Source organism: Nyctereutes procyonoides, unplaced genomic scaffold, assembly GCF_905146905.1.
Source record: "Nyctereutes procyonoides isolate TBG_1078 unplaced genomic scaffold, NYPRO_anot_genome, whole genome shotgun sequence".
NCBI lineage: Eukaryota > Metazoa > Chordata > Mammalia > Carnivora > Canidae > Nyctereutes > Nyctereutes procyonoides.
This window is the reverse complement of record NW_026575146.1, coordinates 73156822-73177695: the sequence shown is the minus strand read 5'-3', so window position 1 is coordinate 73177695 and position 20874 is coordinate 73156822. Positions and strand designations below refer to the sequence as shown.

Here is a 20874-nt window from a genome sequence, read left to right as displayed (position 1 = left end):
ACACAGTTTGTGTGATGGTGATGTGAAAGCACCATCCCAGGAATGGGAAGCTTGTCAGGACGAGAGGTAGGAGAGGGTAGAGATGATGATGCCATGCATCAGATCACCAAACGGACTCAGGAAAGGGCAAGACAATTCGACGTTTCCTGGGTTTCACTGGAAGAGACAACACTGAGTAGAGGGAACAGCAGAAACTAAGAGAAGGTGCAAAACACAAATGTGGTCAGGATACCCTTCAGTGTGATGGGACTGAGTGAGAAGAGTGGGAATAAATAAGGCATAGGGGTGTCTGACAGCTCAGGTCATGATTTCAGAGTCCTGGGATAGAGCTCTGCATTGGATTCGCTGCTCAGCTGGGAGTCGGCTTCTCCTTCTCCCTCTGCCCCTCCTCTTGCTTGTGCTGTTTCTCAAATTAAAAAAAAAAAATCTTTAAAAAAAAAAGGGCATAAAGAGGGCCACACCAAACATGCCCTGGGTGCTAGGCTGAGGTGACCTGAAGAGGAGAGGGGATATTAGCTCTGGGACTGTGTGGGACACAAGGGGAGAGACTGGAGGCCAGGAGGCCAGAGAGAGGATCTAGAGGGGAGAGGCTGAGGCCATAGCCGGGGCAGTGATTTCTCTATGACTCCAGGACACAGTCCCATGTCCCTCTTCCCTCCCACTCCCCACATATTCCTAGCCAGACACAGAACAAAGGCAAAAATCTTTTATTTCAACTTTAGAGAAGCCACTGCCAGCCTCTTCTCCATGTGGAAGCACGGAAAGAAACACAGTCAAGAAGGCACCGACAGAAGAGGCATGGCCACCATCAATTGCTGAGGAGAGGCAGGAGAAACAGAGAAGGAGGATTCAGGAGTCTGGGCCTCCCCAGTGCCCCCACTTCCCTGCACACCTCCCCCTATCTCCCCAGGTACCTTCCTCTTCCTATGGAAGGCTGCCTTGCTCTCCTCAGAGTTGATCCGCAGGGGAATATAGGCATCGAGATGGTAAAGCTGCTGGGGGCCCCCCATCACCAGGCGGTTCTCCCCAATCTCCAGCGACAGCCCCAGAGCTCCATCCTGGGAATATAGTGAAATAAGCCCACCCTTCCCTGCCCAGCAACAGGACAAAAATAATACAGACCAGGTACCAAAGACTCCTGTGTTGGGATGCCATATTTAAAGGATCCAATCTGGGATCCCTGGGTGGCTCAACGGTTTAGCGCCTGCCTTCGGCCCAAGGCATGATCCTGGAGACCTGGGATTGAGTCCCACATCGGGCTCCCTGCATGGAGCCTGTTTCTCCCTCTGCCTTTCTCTCTCTGTGTGTGTCTCTCATGAATAAATAAATTTTAAAAATCTTTAAAAAATAAAAAAAATAAAAATAAAGGATCCAATCTCCCAGGAGAAGGGTGGTGAGAGATAGGAATTACAAGTCCCTATGACTGAGGACTTAGAGTGTCCCAGGCACCCTCAGGGCAGCTCCAGAAGTCAGCCTGAAAGACTCATGGGGCAGACAGCTGTGCTCAGGGGGCAGGGCTAACCAGTCTCGCACAGGTGTGACAGGGGGCCCCGCTCATTCCCCCTCAGAGACCACCAGACCCTTCTAGATCTCATTCCCCAGCACTGGCCAAGCACACACTCACCAGTTTGGGGAGGTCAATTTCAGCCAAGAGGAGGTCAGGGGCTTCCAGCCAAAGGTTCAGGTGAGGCTTTTCAGGGCTGAGGAGGAACAAGACCCAAAGTTGAGGAGAGCCCACCAGGTCCTTGCCGGGGCTAATCCTTCCCGAAATTTCCCCCTCCTATGAGCCCCGCTGCCTTGCGGGACTTTCTCAGTGGGAGTCCTGCTTCTCCCGGTCCCCAGAGCCCCAGGATACTGCTTCCTACAGGGAGAGAGACAGGAGAGAGAGAACCCACGGAAGGCCCACCCTTCCTCAGGTCTCAGGGAGTCAGGAGTATACAGGTTTCCCAGCTCCTGGATCCGAGGACGCTGCTGGGACCGGATATTTTGCTGGGAGATGGAGCCCAAGAAAGGCCGGTTCTTCAACATGCGCCATTCTGCGGGTAGGAAGCTCAAAGTCAAAGGTGGCACTGGTTAAGGGTTCCCTTCGTTCGCTTCCATAGGGGGTCTGGCATAGCAAGAGCTTCCAGGGAAAGGCTCCGCCCCTCCGAGGCAGCCAGGGACCTGGCCACACCCCGGCCTTCACAGGGTTTTTTTTTTTTCTTTTTTTTTCCCCCAGGGTATTCTCAAAAAAAAAAAATCTGTCCCCTGGAGATGCTCCTGGCTCCGCCCCCTGGCTACCTAGACCCCGCCCCTTACTGGTTCTTGGGCCAGCCCCACCCTCGGCTCCATCCCCAACCTTGGAAAGTTTCCCCTTCTCCCAGTCGTCCAGAGCCTAGGGACCAAGAAAATCCCCGCCTACCCTAGCCCCACCTTTCCCAAGCCCCGCCCCCCAGCTGCTCCCGCCCCCCTAGCTCCCGCCGGCCCAGGCCCCGCCCCTCACCTGGATTCAGCTGCAGACTGTATTTGTCCTCAAGGCCCTCCCTGGCGATGGTGACCACGAGCTCGCGCAAGAAATCACTGTTCTAGGAGTGAGAGAGGGAGGCTGCGGGAGGGCTCCGGGTGGAGGGAGAGGCCCCGGCCCAGGCCTCACCCGCAGCCCCGCCCCCAACCTGCATCCTCCGGTAGAAGTCGCTGTTGACGGCTACGTCGTAGGCGGTACAACCCTGGCCTTCTGTAGGGAGAGAAAGGGGGTGAGACCCCCAGCCCTCCGAGGGAACCCCACCGCCGGATACAGACAAGGCTAAACCAGTAAAGGCCAGCGGCCGCAAGAACCAGGGAGATCCAGAGACAATTACAAAGTAAGGCCTCAAGACTCGCATTTGTCAAGTCTGACTCATACCACTCTTGTCTCTTCCTCTCGGGTCCTTTCCCACCACGTCCCAGCGCTGACCTCGCCCCTTCCCTGCTCACAGCCCTCCCATGGCTCTCCAGTGCCACAGATAAAGGTCAGTGTCCTTCTGCGTAGTGCAGTGTTGGAGGGCCCATGTGGTCTGCTCTCCCCACCTGGAGAGATGCTCACTCCTCTGTTAGGTACCTGGTCCCTTTAAATTTCTTCTATCTCTCCATTACTGACCAACCTAATTCAATCACTCTCCAACCTCTGGACTTCTCTATCCCCTCTGCCTAGAAACCTCTTCTTTGTCTTGGCCTGATGAACTCCTCCTGTGCCTTCAAATCTTCTGATGCCTCTTCCTCCAGGAAGCCTTCCCTGACCCCCCACGGTATGGGGTGAAGCGCCCCCTCCAGACCAGCAGAAATCACACCGTCTTGCAATTGCATCTGTTTCCTCCACCCTCAACTAAGACGAGGAGTGTCTCAAGGGCACTACCCAAAGCTGGACCCATGAGGCTTCAGAGGACATATGTGAGTTGAAAAAACGAGCTACTGAGACAAACTCAAGCGAGACAGGTGAGTCAAGGCATAGAAATAGAGATGGGAAGAAAGGTGAAGGAGCAAGATTGAGAGCTGGTCCAACACCTGCCCAGCTCTCCCTTACCATGGGGTAGGGCAGGGGAGAAGTGCCAGCTTGGGCAGGTGGGCAGAACCAGGACTGCCCCACACAGAAGGTACTGGAAGCCCAGGAGGCTAAGTATATGTCAAGGGAAAAGGATAAGGACAGGAGGGCCAGATTTCTGAGTCCTGAGGAAGGAGAGTCCTGGATCTTGGATCCTCGGGAAGAAAGGATCTAGGGAACTAGATCCCTAGGTCCTTCAAGGGCACTGACTTGCATCCAGTTCGGCATGAGGCTCTCCCAGGCTCATGGGGATGCGAAACCCAGCTTGGTCTTCTTCCAGCATTTGAAGCAGCTCATCCTCAGTCATGTCAGCCGGAGGAGGGATGGAAGGAGAGTGACAGATGTTGATGAAAACCTTCCCTTCGGAAGAGTTGGTCTTTATGCAGAAACCTGTTAGAAATGGGTTTGTCCTGAGTGTCTGCATGCATCTCGATTTCCAGCCTTTCCCTCCTCAGTCTCCATTCTTCTCTTGATCTGTTCTCTGCTTTCTGGGTCGGCTCCCTACCCCACCCCTGGGATCTCTCTCTCTCTCTCTTTGTGTTTCTGTCCTCCTAGTCATGCCTGTCCTGCTCCTCTTCCTCTCTTTCAGATCTTGGTCCCTTCCCTGCTCTCTCTGGATTTCTGTCCCAAGCCCTTGCCAAGGCCTCTGTACCCCATTACTGTGCCTCTCTCTTGCCTCCTCTGTGTCCCCTGCCCCCAGTCTTTGTCCACCTCTCTCTGAGACTCCATCCCTCTCTCTCTCTGGGTTTCTGCCTTTCTCACCAGGTTGAGGTTGGATCTGTGTAGATTCTGGTCTGCTTGTCTGGACTTGCTGGAGCTCCTTGGAGGCCTGTGTAAAGGTAAACAACCTTCAGGCATGGCGTCTGTGCTATCAGACCCTCATTTGTTCTTCAAAGTTTTAAGAGAAAATTTTATGCATATAAGATGTGTGAAGAATAAAACATACCATGTCCCTCTCCTCCTTTGGGGACCCCTGAGAACAACCCTAGGCCCACTTGCATTTCTTCCAGAGCCTAGCAAACCCACAATCCCAAGTAAGTTGAGCATCCACAATCCCAAATTGAGCAAATCCACAACCCCAAGTAAGTGCGTTCTGGGCATGAAGTTCCATCTCTGAGCACCCGCAGGCATGCATGTGCATACACACACACACACACACACACACATCCCCTGAACACTCAGAGACCCAGGAGCCCATCACTCCGCACCTGCAGGAGCAGCTCCTCAAAACGCGCGGTCTCAGCACCCATCTTCTCTGCCTCCCTCAGCTCCGGCACCAGCAGCTTCGAGTCCGCCATGGCCCTACAGGAAGAGACCTAGGCGTCCTCAGCAACCCCGACGTGGCGCGGAAAGCCTCGCCGGGATCAAACTGTGGCCTGCGGCCAGGCCCACAACCAACTCCCGTGACACCCACTATTCTGTATGAAAATCTAAGAATCCGGCCTGAGACTATGATTCCACTCAGCCCAGATACGGTTGTCAATCTGTTGGGAGTCAATAGTTTCAGATGCTCTCTAAGTCCTATGTGCTAAACTTGTAAGTGACATGACAGCCAAACTTCCAGTCTGTAACCAAGGCCTTGGGCAAACCACGCTTCCGTCTACGGCGAAGGCTCAGACATCAATCCTACAACTTCATAACGTCCCGACCAATCACAGTCTAAGGCTGAAGGCACGCCCCTCACTTCAACCAATCAAAACGAAATTCTGAACCTAAATCTGAATGCCACACTTCCTGTGTCGATTAAAGCCATACTTCTCTTTTTTTTTTTTCATACTTCTCTTCTCCACGCATCTTGCCAAGCTACTGAGCAGTTCAGGTTGGCACACTTTTAAAACCTTAATATCAGTGTCCATCCTAAAGACTCCCTTCTGATTTCTGAACTATCGCTTCGTCCCAGAGCTCAACTAGATTCTCTAGCAAAGGTACTTCGGACGAAAAGCTTAAATTCCTGCCCTCAATATGAACAGAGTGAAGAGAAGACACACCAGTACGGCCGCCCTTCTAAATCTGGCGCCTTCCTATTTGCAAGGGACCCACATTTCCGTCCCGTCCCCGCTCCCCGCCCCGCCTCGGTTTGAGGACTGCGCATGCTCCAAACCACATTTCCCAGCTCGGGCGCATGGGCGGGGTCACCGGACCCAAGGCGGGCTTACACTCTATCTCCTGTAGCCCCGCCCTCTGGGCTGGAGGGGGCGGTGCCGCCCTTCGACCTCAAAGTTCCTCTGGGCAGAGCGCCCCGCACTCCTTGGTGGAAAGCGGCCCGCCCGGGTGATGGCTGCGACGCGTGCAAGGCCCAGCGCCCGAGAGATCTTCGCCACGCTGGAGTACGGACCCGTGCCTGAGAGCCACGCATGCGCACTGGTGAGGGCTTGCCGTTCGGCGCTGCCCATCCCCCCTCCGCAGGCTTCTTGGGTCTTGTTTTGCGCGCGGACTCCCGTGATCCACCGCGGCAGCCCAGCAGCTCCGCCCCTCTCGGCTCCTGTGACTCCGGCCACCGCTTAGGACCCACCCTTGAAGGGCGTTCCCTTGATCCTTTGCGGCTGCCCTCCTCTTCACCCTTGTTTCGGGGTAACCCTCGAACCCCCTGCGCCGACCTCAGGGCGGTGTTTCCCCCATTCCTCAGAGCCCCGGGAGGGGCTCCTGTGATTCTTCAGGGCCCCCGCAAGAACCTCCCGTGATCCTCCAGGACTCGGAATTCCTGTGGGGCACCCCCGCTCTTTCCAGGGACCTTGGGAATCGCCGTAGATTTCCTGTGATCCCTCGGAACTTCCTGTGGCTCCTGCGCCCCACCCCGCCGAACTCCCGTGGGGGCCCCCGTGATTCATCGGGGCCCTCATCAATACTTGCGGGGCTCTTAGGATCTTAGGAGCCCCAGGATACCTCACAACTTACCGTCATCACCCGCAGCCCCTCCGAATATCCCCGTGGGGCTCTGGGGCTCCCATGATCCTCCAGGGCCTCTTCAAGTCCTCGTGAGGCTCCTGTGATGCCTGGGGTCCCCCAGAACCTCTGTAGTTCCTGTGGATGAGTAGGGTGCTTCGCATTCTGTAATTACCGAGGCCCTTCAGAATCCACCCCAACCCCCAAGGGGCTCTCCTGAACCCCCCCCCCCCGGGGTCTTCTAGCACTCCGGAATGAGCAGCTTAGGCTTCTCTCTCTCTCTCTTTTTTTAAGATTTTTATTTATTTAGGGGATCCCTGGGTGGCGGTTTAGCGCCTGCCTTTGGCCCAGGGCGCGATCCTGGAGACCCGGGATCGAATCCCACGTCGGGCTCCCGGTGCATGGAGCCTGCTTCTCCCTCTGCCTGTGTCTCTGCTTCTCTCTCTCTCTCTCTTCCTCTATCATAAAAAAAAAAAAAAACACCTTATTTAAAAAAAAAAGATTTTTATTTATTTATTCATGAGAGACACAGGCAGAGGGAGAAACAGGGCCCCCACCCACCCATCAGGAGCCTGGACTTGATTCCAGCACTCTGGGATCACGATCTGAGCCGAAGCAGACGCTCAACCACTGAGCAACCTAGGTGCCCCGCTTAGGATTTTCTTCAAGGAGAGAAGAGGAGGCTGGAACAAGGGTCCAAGTGGAAGATGAGGCCAGAGCCTGGAGCGGACTGTGATGGATAGGAGCACCTCAGGCAGAGATAGAGGAGAAGCCGTGTGGGGGGTGGAGAGGGCAAAGCAATGTTTGGGGTCTGGCTGTCTCTGTCCCCCCTTCCCCACCGCCATTACCACCAGTAGTGAACCCAGGAGGGCAATGGTTCCAAGGAAGGGCCTTGAGCTTTATTAGCGCAAGGTGAGAGTGTGAGGGACCCGGGGACAGCCTCAGGCAGGAGTCACATGCTACTTGGGCTTATGTCTTCACCTCTGGAGACAGGGACCTGGGAGTCTCCAGTGTAGAAAGATAGCTGAACAGTGAGAGTGAGGATCTGGGATAGAGAACAGACAATTCTCACACTTGGAGGTTGGCTAGAGATGGAATATACTGAAATAGGGATAATGTGATCGTAGTTTATATTTCCTGGGTGCCCTCTCTGTGCCAGCTTCTGTGCACAGTGTGATCTCATTTAATACCCAGAACAGCTATGAGAGGGGATTAGTGTTATTATTTTAGTGTTAGCACACAGAGGCCTAGAAGGATAAGTAATGTGCCCACACTCAACAGTTTAAAAGGGATGAAGCTGAGATTGGAACCTGAGCCCTGGGATTCCACAGCCCACAGTTCCCACACCACCTCCCAAGAAAAGGTCTCAGACTTAGAGTGTGTGGGCCAGAGCCAACCAACAAACTGTTTTCTTTGGCCTGCACTTTATTTTTTTAAATGTGAATTAGTGGTCAAGCCCCTGCAAACATCCAGATTCCAGCTTCTTTTGAAAATAAAATCCCAAAATTTGGCAATGTTTGGCTCACATTCCCTGACAAAAATCATCTGGATTCAATAGTGACTATCTTTTTAGACAAATCATGTGTTCCCAGTTTCCACCAGCCCCTCTTCTCACACTATCATGACGTGCCAGGACTCTGTGGACATTGTTTTAGGGTTTTGTTTTTCTTTGGCAGGGGGCAGGTAAAGTTTACAAACTTCCACAGGGTACTTAATACTATGAACTACTTCTTACCTGTCACTCAGCTTCGGGAATCACCAACATTTGATCCAGTGTTGTCTTTTGTTTTTTTCTGGAATGATTTAAATCCCAGATGTCATGTTAGTTTCCCAGAAATATTTGAATCCCCATTTGTAACACATGAGGACTCATTTCATGACATAACTATCTAGCCTTTTTTTTTTCTTTTGAGAGAGAGAGAACATGCACCAGAGAGCAAGCATTCAAGCAGGGGAGTAACAGAGTCTTAAGCAGGCTGCACACCCAGCACAGAGCCTAATGAGGGGCTCAATCTCGCAACTTTAAGCTGAAATCAAGATTTGGATGCTTAACTGACTAAGCCACCCAGAGCACCCCTTCCTAGCTATTTCTCACTGTTCACATTAGTGGTCATTCTTAATATCCTCCAATGCCCAACTCAGATTCACACATCCCCAACTGTTTCAAAAATGTGTCTTTCTCTGGGGATTGTTTTTTTGTTTTTTGGTTTTTTTTAGATTTTATTTATTTGAGAGAGAGTGAGAGAACACAAGCCACAGGGAGGGGCAGTGGAAGAGGCAGAAGCAGACCCCCTGCCTGCTGAGCAGGGAGCCTGACTCCAGGCTCCATCCCAGAACCCTGAGATCATGACCTGAGCTGAAGGCAGACGCTTAACTGACTGAGCCACCCAGGCACCCTCTCTGGGGGTATTTGGATTTGAAACTTCTGACTCACCATTTTCCTTCAAAGAAAAATGAGAGAACCAATTGGCAGGGTAAGAGGAAAATTGGGAGAATGTGGCTTTGGGATGCTAAGAAGAGAGCAATTGTAGAAGGAAAAAGTGGAAAGTGTGTCTTGGATTTTTCCAGGATTTAGAGAAGACAGGATCAAGGGGAGAAACATGGAGCAGACATGGAAGGCTAGGTGCAGTAAGATTAAGAGGAAGTCCTACATGGTGCTGCTCTGAGTTTATTGTGTGCACTGATGCACTTAATCCTTGCCAGAGCCCTGTGAAGTAGGGAGGGGCTGTGATTATCCCCATCTTCCAGATGGCTTAGCCAAGGCCAGGGTATTATAACACCCTGGCTAGGGTTGCACAATAGTACCAGAGCCAGGATTCAAATTTGTAGCTCTAGGGACTTCATAGCAGGCTTACCATGCCTGTGTGCTATGCCTTGGGCTCAGGTAGACACATAACAGCCAAATAAGCTGTGCCTGGCAGGCCTGTGTCTTCTGTCCATATCACTCCTCAAAGTGATGACTGCTAAGGGGGGAGGGAATGGCATCACACCGTTGGATGCATAAGCCACCTGGCTTAAAAACCCCACCTCCTAAAAAAAGGACCTGATAACTGCCTGATACAGTGTTACGGGCAATGCTTCCAGGGTTGTGACAAGGTATGTGCCCAATCCCAGGAATGCAGAGCACTCCAGAAAGCCCCAATGCCTTGGCTTCCCACTGATATCTATGGCGTGTTCTCAATTGTCCTAGTCAGGTGTGGTGGACCATTCACGGGTCACTGATGACTGGTAATGCAGCTGAATTGTCTCAGGTTTCCTGAGAAATAGAAACCTGACCTGAGGTCATTTCTCCATGGAGGAGAAAGGGTTTTATTAAGCCACATTTCAAAGTCAGTAGGACAGCCATTACATGTTGCCGGTGAGGGGGTAAAACTGTGCAGCCACCATGGAACCCAGTTTGGTGGTCCCTCCGTAAGTTATACATGACCTAGCAATTCCCTTCCTGGGTACATAAGCCCAAAAGAAATTGGGACGCTTGGGTGGCTTAGTGTTGTGTGTCTGCCTTGGGCTCAGGGCATGATTCCAGATCCCTGGATGAGTCCTGCATCCGACTTTTCTGCGGGGAACCTGCTTCTCCCTCTGCCTGTGTTTCTGACTCTCTCTTTCTGTGTCTGTCTCACATGAATAAATAAATAAATAAATCTTTAAAAGAAAAGTGAAGACAGGTGTTCAAACAAAAACCTGTACATGCATGTTCCAAGCAGTACTATTCACAGTAACCAGAAGGCAGAAACAAACTGAATATGCATTAACTGGTGATAAATGGATAAACAAAATGTGACCTATCTAGACAATGGAATATCATATAGTCATAAAAAAGGAATGAAGCCTTTTTTTTTTTTTTTTAAAGAGAGAGAGCTGGGAGGGGCAGAGGGAGAGGGAGAGAGAATCAAGCAGGCTTCCAACCGAGCTTGATCTCAGACTCTGAGATCACGATCTGACCTGAAATTGAGAGTCAGGTGCTTTAGTTGACTAAGCCACTTAGGCAGGCACCCCAGGAATGGAGTTTTGATACAAGCAAATCATGGATGAACCTCAGAAACACTGTGTTGGATGAAAGAGACCAGTCAAAAAGTCACAGATTGTAAGGTTTCATTTCTGAGAAATAATCCAGAGTAGGCAAATCTGGAGAAACAGGAAGCAGATTAGTGGCTGCCAGGGACTAGTGTCAGGGGGAAGGGAGACCGAGTTTCCTTTGGAGGGGATGAAAATGTTCTGGAACTAGATCATGGTGATGGTGGCACAATGTTGTTAACATACTAAATGCTAAGAAATTATATGCTTTAAAATGAGGGGTGCCTGGATGGCTCAGTCGATTGGGCATCTGCCTTTGGCTTTGGTCGTGATCTTGGGGTCCTGGGATCAAGCCTCACGTCTGACTCCCCACACAGTGGAGAATCTGCTTCTTCCTCTCTTCCCCTTCCACCTACTCATGCTTGCTCTCTCTCTCTGTCTCAAATAAATAAAACCTTTTTAAAACATTTTTTAAAACTTTTTAAAAACTTAAAATGAGGGATCCCTGGGTGGCGCAGCGGTTTGGCGCCTGCCTTTGGCCCAGGGCGCGATTCTGGAGACCCGGGATCGAATCCCACGTCAGGCTCCCGGTGCATGGAGCCTGCCTCTCCCTCTGCCTATGTCTCTGCCTCTCTCTCTCACTCTCTCTCTCTGACTATCATAAGTAAAAAAAAAAAAAACAAAAACAAAAACTTAAAATGATTAATGTGATGAATTTTAGATTATAATGTATCTTACACTTTTTCTTCTACACAGGAAAAGAATTAGGGGGGCAAAGGGGTGCAGGTATCCCCCTCCCAGAGGATTCTAGGTGGGGATTGAGCTCCCCCATATGCCTCCTAGAGCCCTTTCCAAACCGTCTTCACCTCCCCCAGGCCTGGCTGGACACCCAGGACCGACGCTTGGGTCACTATGTGAGTGGAAAGTGGTTAAAGCCAGAACACAGGAATTCAGTGCCTTGCCAGGATCCCATCACAGGTATGAGGTGACCCCCAGGGGGAGAGAGGCATCTGTATCCCCGGCCAGCCTTACCTCCCAGCAACCCCCCATTCCCTTTGCTCTGAAGGCAGGGTGGAGCCAGTGGGAAAAAAAGGCTCTTCCTGTTAGCAGTCATCCTAATTACGTTCTATGTGCCTGTCAATGCTTTTTGAGATCACTCTCTACTAAGATCCTTTCCTTGATTATGGGGGACAAGCTTTTCTGCCTTGGGGTGCACCTGGGCTCTGGAAATCTGAGCCCCCTCCAGTTCTGACATGGGATCCCCCCACTCCTCTCATCTGGGGTGCCTCCATTCATCCCCCCAGGAGAGAGCTTGGCCAGTTGCCTCCAGGCACAGGCTGAGGATGTGGTGGCTGCAGTCGAAGCGGCAGGGAAGGCTTTCGAGAACTGGAGCGGACTCCCTGGAGCTTCCCGGGCCCAGCATCTGATCAGGTGATGGAATTGAGAGGTGTGGACCATGGGAGGTGGGAAAGGACTTCATCCTCCAGCACCCACTTGAAACTGTGAGGACCCTCTATTTCCCGATATCTCACTGAGTTACTTGGGGGCCCACGAGTGCATGGGCCTCACCGCGCTGCGGTCGGACCAGGCTGCATCCACAACACCCTCCACCGCGGAGTCCACATCCGCTGCCTCTGTCAGCACCAGCAGTGACTCGGTCCCCAGGGCCAGGCCCAGCTCGGCACCCTTACCTGCCAGGGTCCGCCGGAGGGCACGTCCTTCCTGTAGGACCCCCACCAGATTCAGTAGAAGGAGGGGCCTCCGGGCCTCCCAGCCACATCCTGTACCCTCCTAACCCCGAAAATACCTCGACAGCTCCACAGAAGGCCACCTTCTGGACTCTAGGCTGGGAGGCTAGGACAGGGCCCAGGGATGCAGGGCCACTGATCACATTGAGGATTCCTGGGAACGAACCTAGCTCCCCTGCCAGCTGGGCCAGCAGAAGGGGTGTAGCCTGAGGGTAGCTCAGGCTCCTATGCCCAGCATGCCTTGGTGCCTTTAGCAGTGAAAACATCCATACACCAGGACTAGTAATGAGGAAGTTCTAGTTCCCAGAATATCCCTGGGGTTTATCGATGCTCCATCTTCCAGCACACTCTTGGGCCACCTAGAGACAAACATTCCATTTTCTAGAATACGACTGAGATTAGAGGTTAAACTTCAATTTCCCAGCACCATTGGGGGTTGCGGGTGGCCCATATCATCACAGGGCACCCTCAGGCTTTGTGTTTTTTGGACTACGTTTCCCATGAATCTTTGTTGTTCCCCCCCCCCCCCCCCCCCCCCCCCCCCGGTAAATGACAGGGATGCCCCAGGAGATCATAAGGATTGTAGTCCAAGTACAGAGGAGGTGTTCCGGGACTGTGTGATGGAAGGGCAGTGGGAAATGACTATCCCCCTGGCTTTCTCTGCAGGCTGGCCAAGATGATCCAGAAGCACCAGCGGCTGTTCTGGACCCTGGAATCCCTGGTTACTGGGCGAGCTGTTCGAGAGATTCGAGACAAGGATGTCCCACTGGCCCAGCAGCTGCTCCAGTACCATGCAGTCCAAGCATGCACCCAGGAGGAGGTGCTGGCAGGCTGGGAGCCCATGGGTGAGAAGCAGGAGTCCTGGCTCCCAGCCCCTTCCTCCCTCACGACCTAGCAGTACCTGTCCCAGTCCTCTTATTTATTCTTACAGGAGTGGTCGGTCTCATCTTGTCACCCACATTCTCCTTTCTTGAGATGATGTGGAGGATTTGCCCTGCCCTGGCTGTGGGTAATTGATGGGCTGGGTCTGAGGGAGGAGGGAGCTGGGGGGCTGAACTCCTGGGTCTGAGGGATGAGGGGGCTCGGGGTGAGGACTTCCGTGTCTGAGGGAGGAGGGGCCTGGGGGCCCAAACTCCAGGGTCTTTGAGCTACCCACTTTTTCCAGGCTGTACTGTGGTGGTCCTCGTGCCCCCAGCCTCCCCGACACCCCTTCTGCTGGCCCAGCTGGCAGGGGAGCTAGGTTCGTTCCCAGGAATCCTCAATGTGATCAGTGGCCCTGCATCCCTGGGCCCTGTCCTAGCCTCCCAGCCTAGAGTCCAGAAGGTGGCCTTCTGTGGAGCTGTCGAGGTATTTTCGGGGTTAGGAGGGTACAGGATGTGGCTGGGAGGCCCGGAGGCCCCTCCTTCTACTGAATCTGGTGGGGGTCCTACAGGAAGGACGTGCCCTCCGGCGGACCCTGGCAGGTAAGGGTGCCGAGCTGGGCCTGGCCCTGGGGACCGAGTCACTGCTGGTGCTGACAGAGGCAGCGGATGTGGACTCCGCGGTGGAGGGTGTTGTGGATGCAGCCTGGTCCGACCGCAGCGCGGTGAGGCCCGTGCACTCGTGAGCCCCCAAGTCCTGGGACCCCTGCGTGTCCATCTCCAGACCTCAAAGCATCATGTCTCTCCACTGATTGTAGTTTTTGGTTCTTTGTGTCTCATATTCTCTCTCTGCACCAATACATGTGTGGAACTCCTCATCACTTTGGATTTCTGAATCTCCATGTCCTGGCTCTCCTGTTTCTGCAGGAGGCCCATGTCTCTTGTTCTTAAAGATTCCCTCCATTTTTCTGAGTGTGCATGTCCCTAGTTTTCCAACCTGTCTGCATTCTGAATCACCAACTTCTCTAACTCTGCCTCCTGCCTGGATGTGGGGCCTTGGTGAGTCTCTAGGGTCCCCAGCCATCCCTCCTTGACCCTCCTCTGATCAGTAGACATCCCCAAGTCTCAACCCTCTGTGGGGGCACATCCCCTCAGTGCTGGCCCTGACCTTGCCTGCCTTGACATCCCTTCTCCTGACAGGGGGGCCTCAGGCTCCTGATCCAGGAGTCTGTGTGGGATGAGACAATGAGGCGGCTCCAGGAGCGGATGGCACGGCTTCGGGCTGGTCGAGGACTGGATGGGGCTGTGGACATGGGGGCTCGAGGGGCTGCCGCACATGACCTGGCCCAGCGCTATGTGCATGAGGCCCGGAGTGAAGGCGCACAGGTGGGCAAAGGTCACAGACTCCAAGGTGCCAGGGAAGGGGGAAATCTGATTCCTGGGTCTGAGGGTAAAGAGATTGGTGACCTGGACTCCTGGGTCTGATGGAGGAGGCTGGGGGGCTGGACTTCTGGGTTTTTGGGAGGAGAGGCTAGAGATCTTGATTCCTGGGTCTGAGGGAGGAGAGATTGGAAGTGAAGTTGTAGATCTGTTTCTTTCTCTTTAGGTGTTTCAGGCTGGTGATGTGCCTTCAGACAGCCCATTCTTCCCCCCAACTTTGGTCTCTGACCTGCTCCCGGCTTCCCCATGTAGCCAGGCAGAGGTAAGCCCTCTAGGGCCCTAGAGATCCTGTTCCATCCACCCATGTGCAGCCAGACCTGGGCAGCAACACCACACCTGCAGAGGCCCCAGTGGGGGCTGGGTCTGGCGGCTGCTGATGACTGTTAGCCGGTTCCCTAATGGGTAGGGTGTTGGAAGGAGGAGCTGGCCAGGCCACCTGAGCTCCATCATCACCTCTTCCAGGTGCCCTGGCCTGTGGTGGCAGCCTCCCGATTCCGCACAGCGAAGGAGGCCCTGGCCATGGCCAACAGGACGCCCCGAGGAGGCAGTGCCAGTGTGTGGAGTGAGAGACTGGGGCAGGCCCTGGAGCTGGGCTACGGGTCAGTCAGCACCCACTGGGGCATGAGAGGCAGCCTGCGGGGGGGCCCAAGCTTCTGCTCCTTCTTTCAGCCTTGAGGTCTCCATCACATTCTCTCCGAGTCTCTGCCCACCCCAGCTCTGACTCCCAGGCCCCTATACCTTTGTTCCTGCTCATGTGGTGTCCATGCCCCCTCCCCCCTGCCCAGGCTCCAGGTGGGCACAGTGTGGATCAACGCCCATGGCCTTAGAAACTCTGAAGTGCCCACAGGTGGCTGCAAGGAGAGCGGGTCTTCCTGGCACGGGGGCCTCGACGTGAGTGAACCCCTCCTCCACCCCATCATCATCCCCTTTATCTACCTTGTGCCCACCTTGTGTGCTTTTGACACTACCCCTCTCACAGGGTCTGTATGAGTATCTGCGGCCCTCAGGAACCCCTGGCCGGGTGGCTTACTTTTCCGAGAGTATGAACTATGACACCTTTGGTCTCGCTGTCCCCTCAACCCTGCCAGCTGGGCCTGAAATAGGACCCAGGTGAGCTGTTCCAGGGGCTGCAACTCCCAGAATCCCTGGAGATGTGGAAGGGGAGAAGGGAAGTTATGGCAGGCTCCCTGTGGCCTGGAGGGGGATTTGGTAACACTGTCTTGAGGGCTCCCTGGCTGCTGCCCAGAATTGCATTCTGGATCTCTTGGCTCCACCACCTGTGCCTATGAGAGCCTCAATTCTGCTAAATGATGGACCGTGCTCTCCCAGAGGCTCACTGGGGTAGAGCATGGGGTATGAGTGGACCAGGCCCCAGGACCCACCTCCACACCTCACCCCACTCCAGCCCAACAGCCCCCTATGGGCTCTTCATCGGGGGCCGATTCCAAGCTCCTGGGGCCCGGAGCTCCAGACCCATCCAGGATTCACAAGGCAAACTCCACAGCTATGTGGCTGAGGGTGGAGCCAAGGATATCCGAGGAGCTGTGGAGGCCGCTCACCAGGCTACCCCTGGGTAAGAGGAATCACATGGGAAAACCCAGAGGTCATGGGGCATTAGAGAGGGTGGTCTGAGACCCCCAAGGGCTGATGGTATATGGGGTCTGGGTCCTGAGGACTGGTGGGCTATGAAATACAAGCTCCCAAGGCTGACACCCTTGCTCCCTTCCCCAGGCAGTTGGGCCATGGGGCCAGAGCCCCATGGCAGAGGTAGCAGACAGAGGAGGGATAACTGGAAAGAGCCAGGACCAATAAGCTAACCCCTAACTTGCACTGTCTCCCCTCCACCCCAAGCTGGGTGAGTCAGTCCCCAGGGGCCCGGGCGTCCCTGTTGTGGGCCTTGGCAACTGCACTGGAGCGCCGGGAGTCTGCCCTAGCCTCGAGGCTGGAGAGACATGGAGTGGAGTTCAAGGCCGCCAAGGTGGAGGTGGAGCTGAGTGTGAGGCAGCTTCGGGCCTGGGGGGCCCGCGCCCAGGCCCAAGGCCATGTGTTGCAGGTGAGAGGGTTCTGTGAATGGGCAGACAGGGTGGCAGTCTAGGGTAGGGGTTAGAGCAAGGACTTTGGAGTGAGGCTGACTTAGGTGGAGAGAATGAGAGAGAATACGAGCGGGAGGGCAGAGGGAGAGAGAATCTCAAGCAGAGTCTGTACTGAGTGCAGAGCCTGACATGGGGCTCAATCTCACAACCCTGAGATCATGACCTGAGCTGAAACTGAGAGTTGGATGCTCAACCACCTCAGCCACCCAGGCACCCCTTATTCCTAGGTTTTAATCCAAGAACAATGAAAGCATATAATCCATACAAGGATTTTTTTTTTTTAAGATTTAATTATTTATTCATGAGAGACAGAGTGAGAGAGAGAGAGGCAGAGACACAGGCAGAGGGAGAAGCAGGCTTCATTTAGGGAGCCCGATGTGGGACTTGATCCCAAGACACCAGTATCACGCCCTGAGCTGAAGGCAGGTGCTTAACCTCTGAGCCACCTGGGCGTCCCTAATTCCTAGGTTTTAATCCAAGAACAATGAAAGCATATAATCCATATAAGGATTTACACTCAAATTTTATAGCAGCATTATTCACAGTAGCTAAAAACTGGAAGCAATCTAGCAGCTTCTGGCTGGCTGAGTCAGTAGACCATGTGACTTGATCTTGGGGGTAGTGAGTCTGAGGCCCATGCTGGACATAGAGTTTATTTTTAAAACAAATAAATACAATAAGTAAAATAAAAAGCTGAAGTAATCCAAATGTCCTTTGATAGATTAATACATAAACAGTGTGGGGCGCCTGGGTGGCTCAGTGGTTGAGTGTCTGCCTTTGGGTCAGGTCATGACCCCAAGCTCCTGGGATGGAGTCCTGCACTGGGCTTCCTGCAGGGAGCCTGCTTCTCCCTCTGCCTGTCTCTCTGCCTCTCTCTCTCTCTCTGACTCTCATGAGTAAATAAATCTTTAAAAAAATAAAATAGAGTGTGCTACATCCATAACAGTAGCCTCCTACTCAGCAGTCCTACACTGTGGATGAATCTCCAAGTCACTGTGCTGAGTGAAAGAAGCCAAATAATGGGCAGCCTGCGTGGCTCAGCGGTTTAGCACCGCCTTTAGCCCAGGGCCTGATCCTGGGGACCCGGGATCGAGTCCCACATCGGGCTCCCTGCATGGAGCCTGCTTCTCCCTCTGCCTGTGTCTCTGTCTCTCTCTCTGTGTGTCTCTCATGAATGAATAAATAAAAACTTAAAAAAAAAAAGAAGCCAAATTTTAAAAAAATAGTGCAGAAATATGATTTTGTATCTAAAAAATTCTAGAAAATAGAAATTAACCTATAGTGAGTGGAAGCAGATCAGTGGTTGAGGACTGAGAGTGTTCAAATAGGAAGGAAGCATCACAAAGGTGCAGATGAAGATTTTGGGGGGTAAAGTTCATTACCTTGATTGTGGTGATGGTTTCACAGATACAGATAGATGTCCAAACTTATTAAATTGAGGGCATCTGACTGGCTTAGTCGGTAGAGCATACAGTTCTTGATCTCAGGGTCATGAGGTCAAGGTGTAGAGTTGCTTTAAAAAAACTATCAAATGTACTCTTTAAAATGTGTGTGGTTTAGTGAATGTCAATTATATTCAATAAACGGGTGCGTGGGTGGCTCAGCAGTTGAGTGTCTTTCTGCCTTTGGCCTAGGGCATGATCCTCAGTCTGGGGATCCATCCCCACTTCGGGCTCCCTACAGGGAGCCTGCTTCTCCCTCTGCCTGTGTCTCTACCTCTGTGTGTGTGCTTCTCATGAATAAATAAATAAAAATCTTCTAAAAAATTATATTCAAAAATAAATAAAAATAAATTAAAAATTATATTCAATAAAGTTTTTTTTTTAATAAAGATTTTATTTATTGATGAGAAGCACAGAGAGAGAGAGGCAGAGACATAGGCTGAGGGAGGAGTAGGTTCTATGCAAGGAGACTGATGTGGGACTCGATCTGGGGACTCTGGGATCATGGCTTGAGCCAAAGGCAGGTGCTCAAACACTGAGCCACCCAGATGCCCCTCAATAAAGTTTAAAGAAAAAAAAAATCACATACACACACAGAAACCAACCTGGGTCATGTTCTGAGCCCTCTACACACATTAACTTATTTCATTTTAACAATAAATCTCTGAGTTAAACACCATTAGCCTCATTTGAAAGATGGAAAGCTGAGGCCCAGAGAGGTTAAGTAACTCAACCAAGGTCACACAGCTGGTGAGTGGCAGAGCCAACCATCTATCTCCAGTCTGCTCTGCCTTGTTACCTGGTGAATCATCATTAGAATTGTTACAGAGAAGCAAAGATGGGGAGAGGAAGAAAGGGGCAGATGATGAGGCTCCTGTGCCCAGCCTGTGACCTCATCTGCTTGTCCCTGCAGGTGGCAGAGCTGAAGGGCCCCGTGCTCCGGCTGCGGGAGCCGCTGGGCGTGCTGGCCATCGTGTGCCCTGACGAGTGGCCCCTGCTTGCCTTCGTGTCTCTCCTGGCCGCCGCCCTGGCCCACGGCAACTCTGTAGTCTTGGTACCCAGCGGGGCCTGTCCCATCCCCGCCCTGGAGGTCTGCCAGGTACAACTGCTGCCTTCCTGGTGCTGCTCCCAGCAGTCCCTGGGGCAGCAGATGGGTGGAAGGTGCCCTAAGGCCTGCACTCACCCCACCCCCTTGGTAACCGCGGTAACCCCAACCCCCGGGGTCCAAGCCCGCATTGTTCATGGACCCAGTGACTGTTCTGTCCAGGCCTCAAGCGTTTGCCAGTCATGATCCTGATCCCATTCCTTCCAGGAGCCTCAAGGGCCCTCCCTGGATGCTCATTCCTCACCCAGACTGTTGCCTCCAGGGTCTCTGACACCCTTCCCCCCACAACTCTCTCTCCCATCCCCTAGGATATGGCCACCTTATTGCCAGCAGGCCTGGTAAACGTGGTGACCGGAGACCGGGACCACCTGACCCGCTGCCTGGCCTTGCACCAGGACATCCAGGCCCTGTGGTACTTCGGATCTGCACAGGTACGCTTTGTTGTGCTGTCTCTTCAGCATCTTAAACCTCACCTACAGCCTCTTCCTTTTCTGGAAGCAGAGCAATGCCCCCTCTAAGCTCCCGTTGCTAAGGAGGAGAGACTCCTTGGCAACCAGGTTCTGAGATCCCGCCCCTTTAGAGCCCCATTGCTAAGGAAGGGGATCTCCTTAGCATAGCAACAAGGGCCTGGTATCCTGTCCAGCCTAAAGACCTCATCTCATTGGACAACCCATTGCTGAGGACCACACCTCAATAGCAGAACCAGAGGCCCACATTCCACCCTCTGATGGTAACAGGGGAACTCCTTGTCACCAAGAACATTAGGCAGGCCCCATTCCTTTGAATGTAGGCTGTTAATGGGGAGGAAATCCCCTAGCCACAAAGGTCAGCCTTGTTTCCCTCAGCATCTGGAAGGTCTGCCGGTGACAGTTGAGCATTGTAAGCAACAGAACCTAGGTCAAGGAGTCAGGCCCCTCAGTGATAGTCCTTATTGTCAAGGAAACAGTTGCTTGGCAAGAAGCTTATGGAAGTGCCAATCCCCCCCTCCCTTCTCATACCAGGGCTCCCAGTTTGTGGAGTGGGCCTCAGCAGGAAACCTGAAGCCGGTGTGGGTCAACAGAGGCTGCCCTCGGGCCTGGGATCAGGAGGCCAAGGGGGCAGGCCCAGAGTTGGGGCTGCGGGCAGCACGGACCAAGGCCCTGTGGCTGCCCATGGGGGACTGATGCCCGAGTGCCACCTGCTCCATCTTGGACACGGGAGAGATGGACCCTGACAGACACCAGAAGCCTGGAACTTTCTTTTTTTATGACTCTCATGCCCTCCAATAAACTCTGTCCAACCTTGGCTGTGCTTCTGAGGGGAGGAAGTGGGGGAGTAGCAACTTCTGGTCTGTTTGAGGCCATTTGAGTTCTGAATCTCGGCAGCCGGGTGGGCTGGCTCCAGTACAACACAGTGTTTGTGCAACAGATAAAGGGAACTCTGAGAAGCCCCGGGCAGGGCCCCAGGGCCTCTTGTTTTCCTCTGGTCCTCTCCATCCTGCCACTCTTGCTCTTTGACTTTCTCTGCCTATGCGTTATTTCAGGACCCATGGTGTGCTGGTATAAAATAAAACACAGTGGCTCTCTGGGATAAAATAAAAGCCCTGGTAAGTAACATCTGCCAATTCCTGCAGTGTAAATGCTCCCATCATGTCCGATTGCAAGCTCTAGATGATTGAACAACAAACAAGCTGACAGAATTCCTGAATTTTTAGCAGTCACTCCATGAGCCAATCTGAGTGGCTCTGGCACATC

General features: G+C 53.1%; 2 protein-coding genes across 3 annotated transcripts; one reads left to right on the top strand and one right to left on the bottom strand.

The window, feature by feature from the left end:
- Positions 1-692: 692 nt before the first annotated feature.
- Positions 693-5615, bottom strand: PIH1D1 (PIH1 domain containing 1). 2 transcript variants are annotated; one of them, XM_055311349.1, is made up of 10 exons: positions 5545-5615; positions 4765-4858; positions 4319-4385; positions 3767-3946; positions 2652-2713; positions 2483-2564; positions 1907-2036; positions 1625-1700; positions 915-1058; positions 693-815 (listed from the first exon to the last, which is right to left on the bottom strand). In XM_055311349.1, the coding sequence occupies exons 2-10, from the start codon at positions 4852-4854 to the stop codon at positions 774-776; spliced, it is 873 nt and encodes a 290-aa protein (XP_055167324.1). In that variant the 5' UTR covers positions 4855-4858; positions 5545-5615; the 3' UTR covers positions 693-773. The 2 variants fall into 2 exon arrangements, with proteins under 2 accessions (XP_055167324.1, XP_055167323.1); XM_055311348.1 differs by lacking the exon at positions 5545-5615 and having other exon boundaries at positions 4765-5189.
- Positions 5616-5717: 102 nt separating this feature from the next.
- On the top strand, positions 5718-20425 carry ALDH16A1 (aldehyde dehydrogenase 16 family member A1). The gene is made up of 17 exons (XM_055311347.1): positions 5718-5920; positions 11329-11431; positions 11758-11884; positions 12868-13046; positions 13133-13210; positions 13367-13548; positions 13634-13786; positions 14262-14447; positions 14668-14763; positions 14964-15100; positions 15287-15392; positions 15481-15611; positions 15907-16074; positions 16353-16554; positions 18950-19135; positions 19450-19572; positions 20143-20425. The coding sequence occupies exons 1-17, from the start codon at positions 5831-5833 to the stop codon at positions 20302-20304; spliced, it is 2409 nt and encodes an 802-aa protein (XP_055167322.1). The 5' UTR covers positions 5718-5830; the 3' UTR covers positions 20305-20425.
- Positions 20426-20874: the final 449 nt, after the last annotated feature.